Genomic DNA, 14,859 nt, shown 5'->3' with positions numbered 1-14,859 from the left:
TCAGTCATATGGGAATTAAATTTCACTGGCTCTTGGAGTTCCATGTCTATCGATATTGCAGCATTTCAGCAAGCTATTGTTGCTGCTGTTAATTTGACAACACTTATTTCATTGGTCTTCAAAAATCATTCTACAGCAACATGCTTAATTTTAGAATGAGGCGAGGAAGCTTGAAGCCGAAGGTGAAGAAGAAGATGAAGAAGAAGAAGAAGATATTGAAGCTATTCTAGAAGATGAGTTTCCAAAAGAAGAAGAGGAGGAAGAGGAGGAAGAGAAAGAGACTGAAGCTATTGAGCGCTTAAAGACTGAGATTGCAGAGAGATATGAAGCAGATACTGCAAATGTGCAAGCTATGCAGGTATTTTCAGTATATCTAATTTATCTCTATTCTGTTTTAACATTTGCCTAAACAGTTTAGAAATTTGCATAACTTAGATGCCTCAGAAGGATTGGTCAGTAATATGTTACTTTGGAACATCAATATAGCTGTCCAGCAAAGTGAAGAAAATTAATTAAAATTTGGATTTTCTCACAGGGAGCTTCTGTTAAAAGCATTTGTGAGCAATCGTATGCCTCTCCTTAATCCAGTGAGGAATTCGGGGAGTCAGTCCATTCATCAGCTACTCTTTCCACCATGATCGTGTGATGTCCTCAGTCCACTATGAATATTTTAATGAATCTTAAAAAACAATGAATATAACTGTACATACTTAAGATGAATGACAATATTAAACCAATTGAAAATGCAGGTTGTCAATAACTTATTAATTTTATGTATCAGGTGTCACTAGTGGATTTTGCAGTGGTATCCTTTTAATACCTTTGCCATCTGCTACTCTTCTGAAAAGTAGTTTCCCAATTCCATAACTCTAGTTAACATTTGATATGCCCACAGTGGTGATTTAGTTGTTGAGGCTTTATGAAAGGTACTTATTTAAAATAGCTCTTAGCCATATTTTTAATCTTTTTTCCTTTCCTATTTTTTGTTCCCAGGAAGAAATTGAAAAATTATTCATACCTCTAATAACTCTCCCTTGCAAAAGAAAGCCTCACATTGTACGCTACCAGCTGTTTAAAAAGATAAAAGACCTTGTAGAAAATCGTGAGAGCATTTTTGAGAAATGTTATCCACTAAGTTTTTCACTTGCGCGGAAAATGATTGTTCTCTCTTATAAACATCCAAGCAATTTTGGTCAATGGGATCCTGTCAAGGTAACCAAACAGTCAGATTGCTAGCTTTCTAAAACCATTTCTCAATTCAATATACCTTTTGCTATTGATAATTATAAACAAGGATGTTTCATCATGGGTTACATGCATTAAATGTTAATTGGTAAAACAAAAGTTTATTATAAAAATGAGTCAACAAATGGGTCTTCAAGTCCATTTTGGATATAAAGAAATGCATCACTCCTTTTTTCCTTGCTTTTCCAGCTACTTATCAACAGACAAGTGCCTCCTTCTATTGACCATTAGTTACTTTCTTTTCTATAGTAAGTTATCTAGAAAGCCAGTTCTGTGTTTCATTTGCCACCACAGAATCCCTATCAGAACATTGGTACAAGAGATGCTCATGTCATGTCTTGCAACTGGAAGGAGAAAAACTCTAAGAAATACAATGCAAAGATTTTTGGGTTACAAATATGTTCTTCTCAGTTGCAGTTCTGCCTATTGGCTGAGGAAACAGGTGCAAGTTTCTAATTGGTTCTTTGTTTGTGCCTAATTCTGATTGTTCATTTTGGTGGAGAGACCAGCCCTCACCAATCTGTGCCAATTGGAAGCCAGCTCAGCTAAACACCAATCAAAAGTCGTGGCAGCTAGCTATAAAGATAGGAGTCAGTTCCTGTTCAGTTTCCAGTGATCTGCAGAATAGACCACTTTAACTATGAAAATACTGTCCACAATTTCATTTCTTATTTACTTATTTACCGTGTTTATATATGTTAACCCATATGTTAACAATTTAAAAATTTATATTATAATTTTAAAAGGCAAGGAAAGAGCGACCACTATTAATAATTGTGGAAATAACTCTCACTATTCCCTTGGGGGCTCCAAGACTGATAACATAGCCATGTCTTGATGGACTTGCGTAAGTTAAACAGGGATGGAGCCTGCCAGGAGAAAAGAGAGAAAAGGTCCACAATGTATTTTGCTAATATCAAATCGTTCTGGCAACAGCCAAAGATTGCCTTCAACTCAAGGTTCCGGTAGCCTTTGATGAGAAATTTGTCTCAAGGGAAAGGTTTGGGCTGACAGAGGCTCCCAAACCTGAAGCATTTTAATTTTAGATAGCTTCTTTGTTTTTCTTTCAGGTATACTTTCAAAAGACCTAGATAGACTATGTTGGTAGTAATGATTCTTAAATGTAGCTTTAATAGTCAACGCCTTTCAGCAAGTATTGGTATTAGCCAGAGATGGGTTGCTGCTGGTTTGGCCCAGATCAGCCGAAATGGTAGGAGCAGTGGTGGGATGCTCTGCCCACCCGCCCGGAGGCTTCTGCGCATGTGCAGAAGCGTGCGCGCGAGTGGGAACATGCCCGAAGTGGCAGTAAAGAAATTGGCAACCCACCTTTAGTACTAGCATAAATTATTTAAATTGTAGGATGGAGAAGCTTAGTTTCCTTCTCAAAAAGAAAAGATTACTATTTGTCAAAATCTATTTAACATAATAAAAAATGATCATGCAAGTTATAAATAATACATTGTTTATTTATTATTTAAATTTATTGACCATCCAAATTAGCTGTTCAACTCCAAAGGGCTCTGTAATTTTAAGGTAATTTTGAACATCAATAATTCTGTATTTATTGCAGCTAAGTGAAGGAGATGCTATCAAGCCCTTTCGAAATGATGACACGCCGATTTTCCCAGTTATTCATCGAAACTCTATATATTTCTTTACAAGTAAAGAAAATAGAGAAAAATTTATGAAAAATCCCCTCAAATATCTTCGCCAGCCTAAACCTAAACCAACTGTACCAGTTAAAATTGCAATTGTTGGGCCTCCAAGGTCTGGAAAGACAACAGGTAGGTTTTTAACTCAACTGTGAGAATATTGGTGTTTGTGTTTTTTATTGTGAGGAAGCAAAACAAAACACAATCCCCCTCTAATGGTTCAGAACCATGCAACTTAATTCAGTCAATGTATCATCAAACTTTGGTGGCAGAACTGCAAGCCGCTTTTGGAGGATTTTTAAGGGTGGAAATGAGAAAGATTTTTCCCCTGCCCACTCTTAAAAAAAACAGTCCCGCCCTTTTCAGTAATATCAATATCCTTCTAATATTGTCACCTGCAGCCTTTTATTTAGCTGCAGTTTTAAACCCCCAATCCTGGAAATTTATATCCTCTTTATATAAGGTTTGGGGTTTTTGTACTTTTTAATTTTTTTAAAATTAAATTTACATTTACATTAAATTTAAATTAAACCAAATTAATAAATTCATTACAATTTAAATTAAAATATTGTTTTCATGTGAGGTATATTTCTTTTTTTCTTTCAGTCATATATAAATGTAAAATCTCTTTTCTACTATATATGTACTGCTGTAAGACATTATGCAAAATAACTGTAATATAACCAAGGGAGAGATGCACACGTAGCTGCCGATAAGAATGTTTTCGTGTAATTGATCCCCCAGGGAACCATGGGCAAAGCTGTTTTTAAATAAACTGCTATTCTTGTTTAGCCTAGTGATGGTAATTAAACTTCAAAAATATCTTGGACTATGTATTTCTTCCCATCAATGTTAGTCACCATACTAGTTTTTATTTTAACGGTCTCTGTTGATCATAATTGTTTATTCATTACAATACAATCAGTATATTTTGCTGATATAATGAAAAAATGTATTAAGAATCAGCAACATGTTTTGCAGTTGCCAAAAAATTTGCAGAAACATATGGATTAATGCGCCTTTCCATGGGAGATGCTATCCGTTCAATATTAAGCAATCAGCCAGAAACTGAATTGGCCCTTGTGCTAAAGTGGCATCTTCACAAAGGACTGACTGCACCTGATGAACTTGCCCTAAGGGCCTTAGATATTGCCTTGATGGATACTGTGTGTAACACTTCAGGGTGAGCAATTTCTATTTCAGATATTGCATTATTTCTGTAGGGTTTAGCAAAATAGTAAGAGGCTATTTCCAGTCTATGCCACAGACTATTGTGGACTGCCTACCACATAATTCTAATAATCCTCATAGCAGTTTACTACTGGGAAGTCACATCTCTGCATTTCAAAACAAAACAAAACAGAACAGAAAAAGAGTGATCTAGCTTCTTAAAGCATTGCTATAATCATACTTTTTACTACTTTTTTACTAAGAACTCAGTGGATTTATTTCTTCATGGATTCTAAAATATATATAGGACAATGGATAACTTTTCAGTATTTGCTAGTTTTAAAATACTATATCAGATATTTATACATATATTGCTGTACAGTATATACACACACATTCAAATGTACATACAGGTATATACTTATGAAATCTCTGATTATAAGTTTCAGAATTTTTTTTAATCAATATCTATCTATCATCTATCTATCTATCTATCTATCTATCTATCTATCTATCTATCTACATTTTTGTTGATTCCTTCTGGTTTGTGTTCTCTACCTTGTTAGCAGCATTCAGGAATTACAGGAACTGTTACTGTTGCAAAATAAATATGAATTCAAATCTGAATTCTATTCATTTTCTCTCCCATAGAGTTGTCATTGATGGATACCCAGTTACAATAAAGCAGGTAGACCTCTTGGAAGAAATGAAAATCATTCCAATAAAAATCTTTGAGTTAGACATTGATATAAAGGAGGTTTTAAGAAGAGCACTTCTGGATAAACAAAATCCTAACAGGTAGCAATGTTGGGGACATGGAAAGGAATAACCCCCATAAACTGATTCTATTAGTAAAACTTTATTTTTAGACAGACATTACAGGGTTTTTCTAAAAATAATAAAATAACATGTAAACAAGGCATATCATAGTTGTCATTTTCAGTTCCATTATTGTGGACAGAACATAGAAAGGTGAATAACTAACTAAATGTGCGCCTTAAATGTTATTTCAATTGTCTGCCTTTGCGCCTCATGATATATTTACAAGATGCATGAATATCTTTAGTATTAGTCTGTACAATGATGCTGGCAAAGAACATATACCAATATAACAACCAAAAGAACAAAAAGTTCTGTAACAGCTTCAGGACAAATTTATTGTGGCATAAACTTTCATAGTGAGAAATCTTCAATATCTTGTTTTAGACATATTTATGTTCCATGAAAGATGATTATAAATAGGTCATATGGTAAAGATACACACATACATACTAAATGATGGTATTTAAAACTAATTCAATTACTAATAACACCTTGGGTAACTTTTTGGTAGTCACTCTAAAAGTAACAGCTGAGAAAAGCAGTTCTATGTGAAACAGTGACCTAACCAGAAGGCATGATATGGGATTTTTATATCCAATGTTTATTTTTCCCCAGGGGTGGTGGTGGTAGTGGATTACATTTTTTAACAAAAATATTTCTTTTAAAAAAAGCATGCTTTTATTGTATATATATTTTTTGCCTCCAAAAATCAATTAGAAAGTTGAGCCATTGAAATTGGTTACTGAATTCTCTCAGCAAAATCTCAAGAAGTTATGGGGTTTGGGAGCTACATACAGTCCTTGCATCATAATGGAAGAGATTCTGTGGTCACCCCTCCCCTCCCAAAAAATATCCTGACTTCTGGAGAGCTTTCAAAAAAAAAAAAATGGGGAAGTTGGTAAGAAGGAAGCATAGTGAGGAGAACCTAAGTAAAAGAGGAAATCATGTTATGCTCATTACCATTATTACTAAAAACAGTCAACAATCTTTATCAATATAACCTACAACAGAACAATTTTTAGGAGGCCAAAGTTTGAAGTTTTGCATTAATATTTCTTCAAATTGTTTTCTCAGACCTCCCTACCCACTGCATGACAGCTCTCACATCATTTCCCTCAAGAATTCCTGTTACAAAACGCAAACTGAGGAAATCAGGCCATTCTATGAGGAACAGCACCAGAACTGGTATGTACTCGATGGATCTCTCAGCAAATGGTGGATCTGGGATAAAATCCTACGGGACACGCAAGCAGTTACTAAACAAATCCAGTTATACTTGGAAAGAATACGGCAAGGTAAGCTGAAAGTCTTGTTTTAAATGAATAATTCTTTTTCAAGGAAATTAGTGTTTAAATCTACAATATTATACTTGAAATTTAATTAACCTTAAAATAAAAATCAAGACATCTGAAATACACACACACACACCTATATGATGTGTGCAATTCATGCAGCAATAGGAAATAATATATTTTTATGATATAGTTATCATTAAACATGTTTTTATTTTCTACCCTATAGGCAGGACAATTGAATTAAAAGCTCAAGCTTCTTACTATTTGAATTATGTCTGATTAATTACTAATGGTTATTAATGTTCTGTTAATTTGAAGATGAGTAGTATTTTCAATTTCTAAAAAATGATATTGGATAATGTTTAAAAAGCATAGTAGGAGTTCTTTGCCTACTGCACAATTGAAGTAGTCTCCATCCACTCATAAATTGACCAAAAATCAAATGGCATGAGACTTGCTATACCCATTTCCAATCCCTATTCCACCTCTATCTTCTCTGTTCTTAGTCGCTGCAAGTCACCAACTTCTTTGCAAGAAAATGGATGAGTAAGCCTAACAGATTTTGCACACCCTGAGATTGCCCTTTTGTGGTATGGGAATGGGAAAGTATTTTTAACACCAGTAAGGACAGCTTAACTTTGCTTCATTCATATGCAGAGGATGAGATGAAAGCAATGTCACATGGTCACATCACAGTATAGATATTAGTGAGGAATATTGTTAAAAGCAAATGTTGAGCAACTAAACTTTCCTGAATCTTGAGGCCCTGCACTCAGGCACTCATGCCCTAGTCATCTTACCCTTGGACTTCTGCAATGCAGTCTACCTTGAAGAGCATTTACATCTGATACAAAATGCAGCAGTGCAAACAGCTTTGGGACCCCATGTGACATCTCTGTTGCACAAACTGCATTGCTTACTCATCTGCTTCTGGATGCAATTCCTCTTGGGTCCAGGCTACCTGAGGAACCATCTCACCCCTCTGAGATTGGCCTATTTAATCGCTGCAGCAGAAGGGGCATGCTGTAGACCCTGTCAGTCAAGGGATTCTGACTGTGGGGTGCAGAAGACAAACCTTTTCTGCCATGGGTCCTGTCCTCTGGACCAATGTGCCCCTCAAGGTTGTCAGCGTTCCTGAAAACCCCAAATCAATGAAACTCCAAGACAGGCATTTTCTCAAAGCTCCCATTTATTAGAGTAGGTATACAGACACATCTGGGAAAACCTAAATCTGAGAATTCTGGGTTTTCCCTCAGTAAGTCAAAAATCCAAACCCATCTCATGCACCCCCATTAGTCCAACACATGGTCCAATTCTAATCCATTCCAACTCAAGACATCACTCCAACCACTCCTTCTCCAGATGCAGGAGTACCCTGACTTTGACCGAAAAGGAGAATGCTATTTTATCTAACTACACTCCTTCTACTAAATCTAGCCCCCTGCTTTCCCAGGCACGAGAATGTGGCAGCCTGGAAGCATCGGGTGTTAATATGGCTTCTAAAGCTGACAGGGGTGAGAACAGCCTGTATGTACCCTCTATCTATCTCTGTCAATTGGCTTGGGGTGTCCCATTATGGAAGTGACTTGTAGATTAGATAATATTCCATCTCCACCCTGTTTAGGCATTGGATCTTTTGATCTAATTTGTTGTTAATGATGATGCTTTAATTTTAATGCTTCATGTTTTACTACCCTATTTCTAACTTTTTCATTGTCCAAATTGTTATTTATGATGCTGTAAAAGTCATTTGATGGTGAGGTGGGTGGCTTATAAATCTAATAAATAAAATAAGATAATACTGTAGTGTATTCAATTGTTAACAGGAAAGGCTGCCAGCATTGCTGACATGTGTATCACGCCAAATGAATTGCTCTCTCGGCTGGGAGAGTTTGGGCAATATTGTCCTGTGAGCCTTGCGGAAAGAGAAGAGCTTATTGATTGCTCTGATTCCCCTTCTCTGAAGTTTGCTGCAGAATTTCGAGGACATTACTACAAAATGGCTGGACAGAAGGAGTTAGATGTAAGTATTATAATATTAATCAGGAAAACAGATACTGATGCAAAGAGTTGGGAGAGATTGCAGGGCTTGTTAGGCATATACAAATTGAAATTTGCTTGCATTGTGGTGTGGCAAAGACCCTTGTAGAGAAAGAGATAGAGGCAGGAAACTGACTGGCAAGTGAGAGCAAGTACTGGACTCTCCAAAGATGTAGAGAAACTTCTGAAGATATTCTTCCCAATCTCTTGACCATTTGCGGAAGGGTTTGAAAACAAAAACAGATTCTAGGAGCACAAGCTCTGCTGATGTGGGTTATATCAAAACAGTGGGTGGGCTTTCACCACACATGGAATAACACAATAAAGTGAGTGGGGAAGCCTATGGTATGTCAGCACCCACCCAGCATTCTGGTGTTGTCTTAGGCAAATTACTGTCCCTTAAGGCCAGTGTTCGATTCTTCCTATGATATTGCAATTAATGTATTGGGATGTTGTTTGAATGCTCAGGAGTAATATTATATATAATGGTTATACATAATGCTTATTCACTCAATTGTGCTGTTCTTTTTTTCCTGAGCTTTAAGAATACAATGCTGTTAATTAAAATTGTACTGTAAGATGTATTTTCATTTTGTGACTTAATAAAAGCAGTAAATGAAATAATTTCCGGGACAGTGATAATGAAGAACTTCCCTTTGCATACAGGTAGTCCTTGAGTTACAACCATCTGTTTAGTGACCAAAATTACAACGCCATTGAAAAAAGTGACATACGACTGTTCCCCACCACTTACAACAGTTGCAATATCTCCCATGGTCATGTGATAAAAATTTGGATCTTGGCAACTTGTTCATCTTTGACAGTTGCAGTGTCCTGAAATCATGTTTGCAACCTTCTCACAAGCAAACTAACTGAGGAAGCCAGATTCACTTAACAACTGTATTACTAATTTAGTAACTGTAGTGATTCACTTAACCACTGTGGCAAGAAAGCTCATAAAATGGGGCAAATCTTAACCATTGTCTCACTTAACAACAGAAATCTGGGGCTCAATTGTGATTTTAATTCGAGGACTACCTGCAGGCTGGCCCCTACCAATACCATCTCACTGTCCTCAAAGCTTCCTTTCAGAATGATTATTCTATCTTTGTTGTACATTTTAGTACCGGTAATTCTTGAATCCTTCCCTCCCTCTTCATAATTTGATCTTAGCTTCTTAAACTATTACTGCATTATATTGTTGTTCTATAGAGCACTTATCAAAGGACAGATGATAAATGTTCTGCAATACTAAGTAGACAGTAGTTTTAAAAAGCATCCATTTTTTCATAGATTCTTAGATAATTTTGTTTCTTATCTTAAAGTATGTTTCTTCTTGTGAAATATTTTTTTCAATGCAGAAATTCCTGAAAACTCCGGAATTATATGTTCCTCCGTTAGCACCTTATCCTCTTCCTTTACTAAATAATTTACCCAAAAGGTTAACTGTAGCAGATGTGAAAGCTTTATTTCCTATGCAAGCTGAACTGCAAGGCTTCTGCCCAGTCACTTTTCTTGATGGAAAGCAAAGGTAAACATTCGCATTTTCATTTCCATTAAATGTAATGTCAAAAAACAATGCTTTGAAAATATTTTTTATCAAATTTATACTCAATGCCATCAACTGGACTGTCAGTATTTTATAATAATGAAGAGAATCAACTTGAAGCAAAAATAAACAGAATAAAAATCCAAGGCAAACCTAGGACAGACTATAAAACTGTAAATAGCTTAGAAAATTAAATGATTAAAATGCTTTATGAAGCAACTGAAACCTTTTGATTTTCTTTTGCAATTTTTAGGAGCCATTTTCTTAATCTTGCACTGAAGGATTTGTTTTTAAAGAAATGTTAAGTATTTGTATGTCTCATAAATATATTATGCAGGTGTATCTGTTTACTTCATAGACAGAAGATCCAAAAGTCCATCTTTGCTTTGAAATGCATTTTAAACTGTGATGCGTTCTAAAAGTAGCTTCCATTCACAGCTTTTCATATTTCCCCAAATATTACAAACATGTTGACCAAACACATATCCCAAAGATTATCAAACTAATGCCTGGTATCTATAATATATACCATACTGTACATTACATTGTATGATATCTGTAATGCACAGTACAGCAATACACTCAATATAAATCTTCCTGGATAATTTTAGGGTTAAGGATGGATGTGAGATCTTATAGATTAATTCTTGAAAAATCAGTGTTTACACAGGCTTCTAGATTCCCATACGGCTGCTAATTTGAGAAATGTTTTTGTTCTGTTCGTGCTGGTTCTTTGTTCCCCCAAAAGATGAAGTTAGGTATACCCCGGGACTGATTTCAGAGCTGACAGATACAGGACTGCAAAGTCATGTACAGAAATGTTGAATACTTGCAGTACAATTAATTGGGGCAATTTTTGAAAAGGGTTTAAAAAGCAGTGCTGGTTGAAAAGATTAAACCCTTTTGAAAAACATTCACTGGCTGAAATTTTGATCAGAACCAATTACTGGAAGCATGTGACCTTTCTTTTATCTTAGCTCACTAGTTTCTGGGGTATTTCTATACTCAATTCAAAGGCTAATCTTATCTTTAAAGTAATTTTAAGGGCTTTATATTATAAGGATTATAAGGATCTGAAACAGAAAGACAGGGTGCAAATTAATATATATATTAATATATCTTCCTTTGAGATATGAAGCTCTGATACCTGGGAACATTGAATATGCTGTACTTTATCGCGAAAAGCTATATATTTTTGAAAATGAAGAAAAACTTCAGAGGTTTATGAGGTATGGAATGCATTAAGTATCTTCATATCTATATATTGAGCTCGGTTTACATTTTGCTGACCTCTCATTTCTGTATTCTTAGAAAACCAGAAAAATATTGGAAACTGACACTTCCACATAAGCTTCCCCCCTTAAAGGAACCTATAGTGTTGACAGCTCTTCCTCTGATTGGATATCTTGAGCAGGTTTTTCCTTCTTGTGGTTATTTATAGTCGAATTTAAATATTTATTTGGATTCTTATGAGTGTTAGCTATATTTATACAGATTTCAAAACTCTAGAACGACTTTTCTAAAACAAAATGTATCATTTTCATTAAAACGCTTCCTATTCATTGGTACACCTTTCTTATAATTTTGATTTTGAGACTAGTAGATTTGATTTGTGTTGCGCAGAAATGTGGCATATGTCCCAGAAGCTAAGACTCTGCATATTTATAATGCCAAATAAGTTAATTATACATAATTATTTCCTAAGTCACCTAGGACCTAAATTGGCATATACTAGGGCAATGATGGCTAATCTGTTTTGGCTCCCTTGCCAAAAGCAGGGGGGTGCATAGAGGGGGTCGTGCACAGGTGTACCACACCCGTTATGTGCGGGGGCCCTGCGCATGCATGTGCACGCAACCAGGGGTCCCTCCCCCCATTTTTGGCTTGGTTTTTTCGCCCTTCCCAGGCTCCAGAAGCTTCCTAAGAACCTGAGAAGGGTGAAAACAGCCCCCCCCCCAGAGGCCCTCCAGAGACTTCAGGAGCTCCTGAAGCCCTGTGAAGGCTCTGGAGGGCGAAAAACGTCCTCAAAAGAAGGCCAAAGTCAGTTGGCCAGCACGCACATGCGCGCTGGCCAGCTGACATGCCAACACCTCGCATGCCCTAACAAATGGCTCCGCGTGCCACCTGTGGCATGCGTGCCATAGGTTCGCCATCACGGCACTAGGGTCACTGCTGCTTGGCAATCCTTTTTGATCTTCCACGCAAATTAGTCAAACCTATCCAAATTTCTGACCTCTCAACAAATACATATTCACCTCTTGATGATGATGATGATGATGATGATGATGATGATGATGATGATAGTGATGGTGATATTATCCATTAAGTTGTGTCCAACTCTTGGTGATTCCAGGTCTCTCCACATCATTTGATCTTGCACCACCACTCTGGCTGGTGTCAGCTTTAATGGTGCCCAGCCACTTGTGTTCTTAGATAGCCTGGTTTCCTTTTACCACTAACTCTTTGAAACATAATTTCTTTCTGCAGTAAATTTTCCAACATGACATGGCCAAAGTAAATGAGACATACACTATATCTTTAACATACATCTAAAAGTAATTTTTTTTAAAAAAATCAAATTTCAAGGTGGTTCAGAAACTGTAGCTCAGTATCAAGCCTTGTACATTATAAAGCATAGGTATGAAATGACATCATACTAAACAATTAACATTAAAAATATTTTATCCCAAAGGGTGTGGCTACAGCTTTAATAAAAGCAATGAATGCAGTTGGTTGCTTAAAGCCAAAATTTCCATTCCTGAGTGTGAAAAGGACCGCTTTGCTATTCATAGCCTATCATTTAAAAGGTAAAGAAAGGAAAAGAGCACTATTGTTATAAAAAATTAGTTTTTTCTATGTAGTTAACTCTAAAAACATTCAGATTGAGTACTAACATCATAATTAATCCAACAAAAAAACCTGTTAATAATTTTCCTGATAGATGGAAAGAGAACATTCTTTTCAAATAGTTATGCTCCTTTTCCAGGCATAATTTTTATTTTTAGTATATTTTTTTACTATATGAAGGAGGAGAGTAGAAAATGATTTGTAAACATATATATGGAAACAAATGGTTACATTAATTATGTCAGTGTAAATGCTGACTTCTAAATAGAGAGATGCATAATAAAAGCATCATATCCATACAGGAATAATGAAACAAAAGAACATTTTGGCAATGCCAAATCCATAATATGAATGCTAGGAAGCAGACCATTAAGGGGAAAAAAATAATGCAAGAGGTGATCTAATGCAGAATTCCCCAACTTTTCCAGCTTTGCAAACTGGAGGAGGAGGAGTGGATGATTCTGTGTGAGTGGCTGGCGTGTAAATGGACTGCCATGCACACGCTCGCCCGCTGCTCGCACAAGTGGGGATGCACATCTGCGCTTGCCGGCTGTTTCTGTGGCTCGGTTGAAACAGCTCATTGTCAGCAGAAGTCTCATGTCTTTAAAGATGAATTTTTAGCCTGTTAATGTGTAAGGTGGTATGGAGAAAATATCTGAAAGAACAAGCAAGTGCTGAACTATTTTTATTCCTTATACTCATCCATTTTTCTTTACTTCCCAGCACTTTTCTCGCAAGACCTCAATATTAGAAGTTACCACTACAGTAGCTACTGTTGTAAATTGCCAGTTTTCCTAGGAGTACATGGATGCAAGTTTTAAAAATAGTTAAATAAACATCTAGTGAGATATTGGGAACCACTGAAACATAGTATGTGCATGCATTCTATGTGACTTTGGATATTGGAATAAGAGTAATGTGAATTCTGAAATATGATGGATAATTAATGGTATTTAATTTCTTGCAGCATTTAACCCTAACAGCCCTGACTATATACGAAAGAAATATAAAATGAAGTTGGAACGGTTCATAGACCATTGTGAACTTATCCCATACCTAGGCATCAAAATGACAAAGAAGTACAAGGAGCCTCAAAATCGACCTATTGATTTTGATCACAAGTTACAGACTTTCTTGTCTCTCAAAGATGTGGACCCATTAGCGTGAAATATTGCAAAAATACTAGAAAGTTATATATTTATATTTGACTGTTAAATTATACAAATATGGCTGTTTTTAGATCCCTCCTAACTACACAACGGATCAAGATAAGCTCATGTCACTGGCTTGTTGCAAGTCTAAATAAGGCAATACTGTAGTTTCTTATAAGATGGTTTCAAAATGCAGTTTGTAAAACTGATAGTGTACAATCATATTTGTAAATTGCCCTATAGTCCTAATTTTGCAAGGAATTTAGTAAAGATTGTTTTTCATAAGTCTACTTCTAAGAAAATATGTTTACAATTGTGGGTATATTAATATTCTTCAGTGATTAAGGATAGAACTTTTAAGTGCTGTAAGCTATTCGTTAAATCATTATTGTTTGACATTACTGTACTTAAATATTTAGTGTGTTTATTTAAATATAAAGACCTGAGACAATTTGAGATATTATGAGGTATTTCATAAATTTGAGATAATATTTTGGCTTTCCGTTGTTACTGTAATGGTTTAAATTTGTTACTTTTGTTAACTAGTGAAATATTAACCTACATGTAGTTATTTGAAAGAATCCACATTCAGGTCATTGCTATTGTTTCTTCCCCACCCAGTTCTAAATAAATATAAGTAATTGCTTCATTTTATACTTTTGAATAGTTTGAGAATAATATCATTCTACTGTGTATATCCTTTCAGCAACTCTATAATACTGAATGCAATGGAGCAATACAGTCAGTTGCATATTTTTGCCCTATTTACCCTTGATAGAATGGAAAACTGGAAAAAATCTGAATGAATATTTATTATAAACAATGCATTTTAAAAGCAGTGGTTTTTCAAATGGCTTGTCTTTATACCATGTTTTTCTCACTTCAGTGGCTAATCAGATTAGCAGTTGGTACAAACTTGTCTTCACTGAGATTGGTGAATGAGGTCTGTACCATTTCATCAAGCAGAGGCTCATATAGTTGAATGCTCTTCAATTCAAAAATAAATCTTCCATAGGAAAAACCAGATGACATAAAGGAAACATTATCAGATATTTCTATTTGAATCCTGAATATTAGCAATTATAGGA

General features: G+C 35.6%; 1 protein-coding gene across 1 annotated transcript in view; it reads left to right on the top strand.

Annotated features, from left to right (window-relative positions):
* Positions 1-14,580, top strand: part of AK9 (adenylate kinase 9) — a 67,706-nt gene extending 53,126 nt beyond the window's left edge. The window contains exons 32-43 of the mRNA XM_081943899.1: positions 155-358; positions 994-1,212; positions 2,816-3,029; positions 3,879-4,080; positions 4,719-4,865; positions 5,964-6,184; positions 8,011-8,207; positions 9,586-9,755; positions 10,904-11,002; positions 11,085-11,187; positions 12,466-12,580; positions 13,588-14,580. Of these exons, the coding sequence (XP_081800025.1) occupies positions 155-358; positions 994-1,212; positions 2,816-3,029; positions 3,879-4,080; positions 4,719-4,865; positions 5,964-6,184; positions 8,011-8,207; positions 9,586-9,755; positions 10,904-11,002; positions 11,085-11,187; positions 12,466-12,580; positions 13,588-13,787 (2,091 nt within the window). The 3' untranslated portion in view covers positions 13,788-14,580. The remainder of the gene's footprint in view (positions 1-154; positions 359-993; positions 1,213-2,815; positions 3,030-3,878; positions 4,081-4,718; positions 4,866-5,963; positions 6,185-8,010; positions 8,208-9,585; positions 9,756-10,903; positions 11,003-11,084; positions 11,188-12,465; positions 12,581-13,587) is intronic.
* Positions 14,581-14,859: the final 279 nt, after the last annotated feature.

The sequence above is a fragment of the Natrix helvetica genome (assembly GCF_964273705.1).
Source record: "Natrix helvetica genome assembly, chromosome: 2".
In the NCBI taxonomy this organism is placed as follows: domain Eukaryota; kingdom Metazoa; phylum Chordata; class Lepidosauria; order Squamata; family Natricidae; genus Natrix; species Natrix helvetica.
This window is presented reverse-complemented; position numbering and strand designations above follow the sequence as displayed.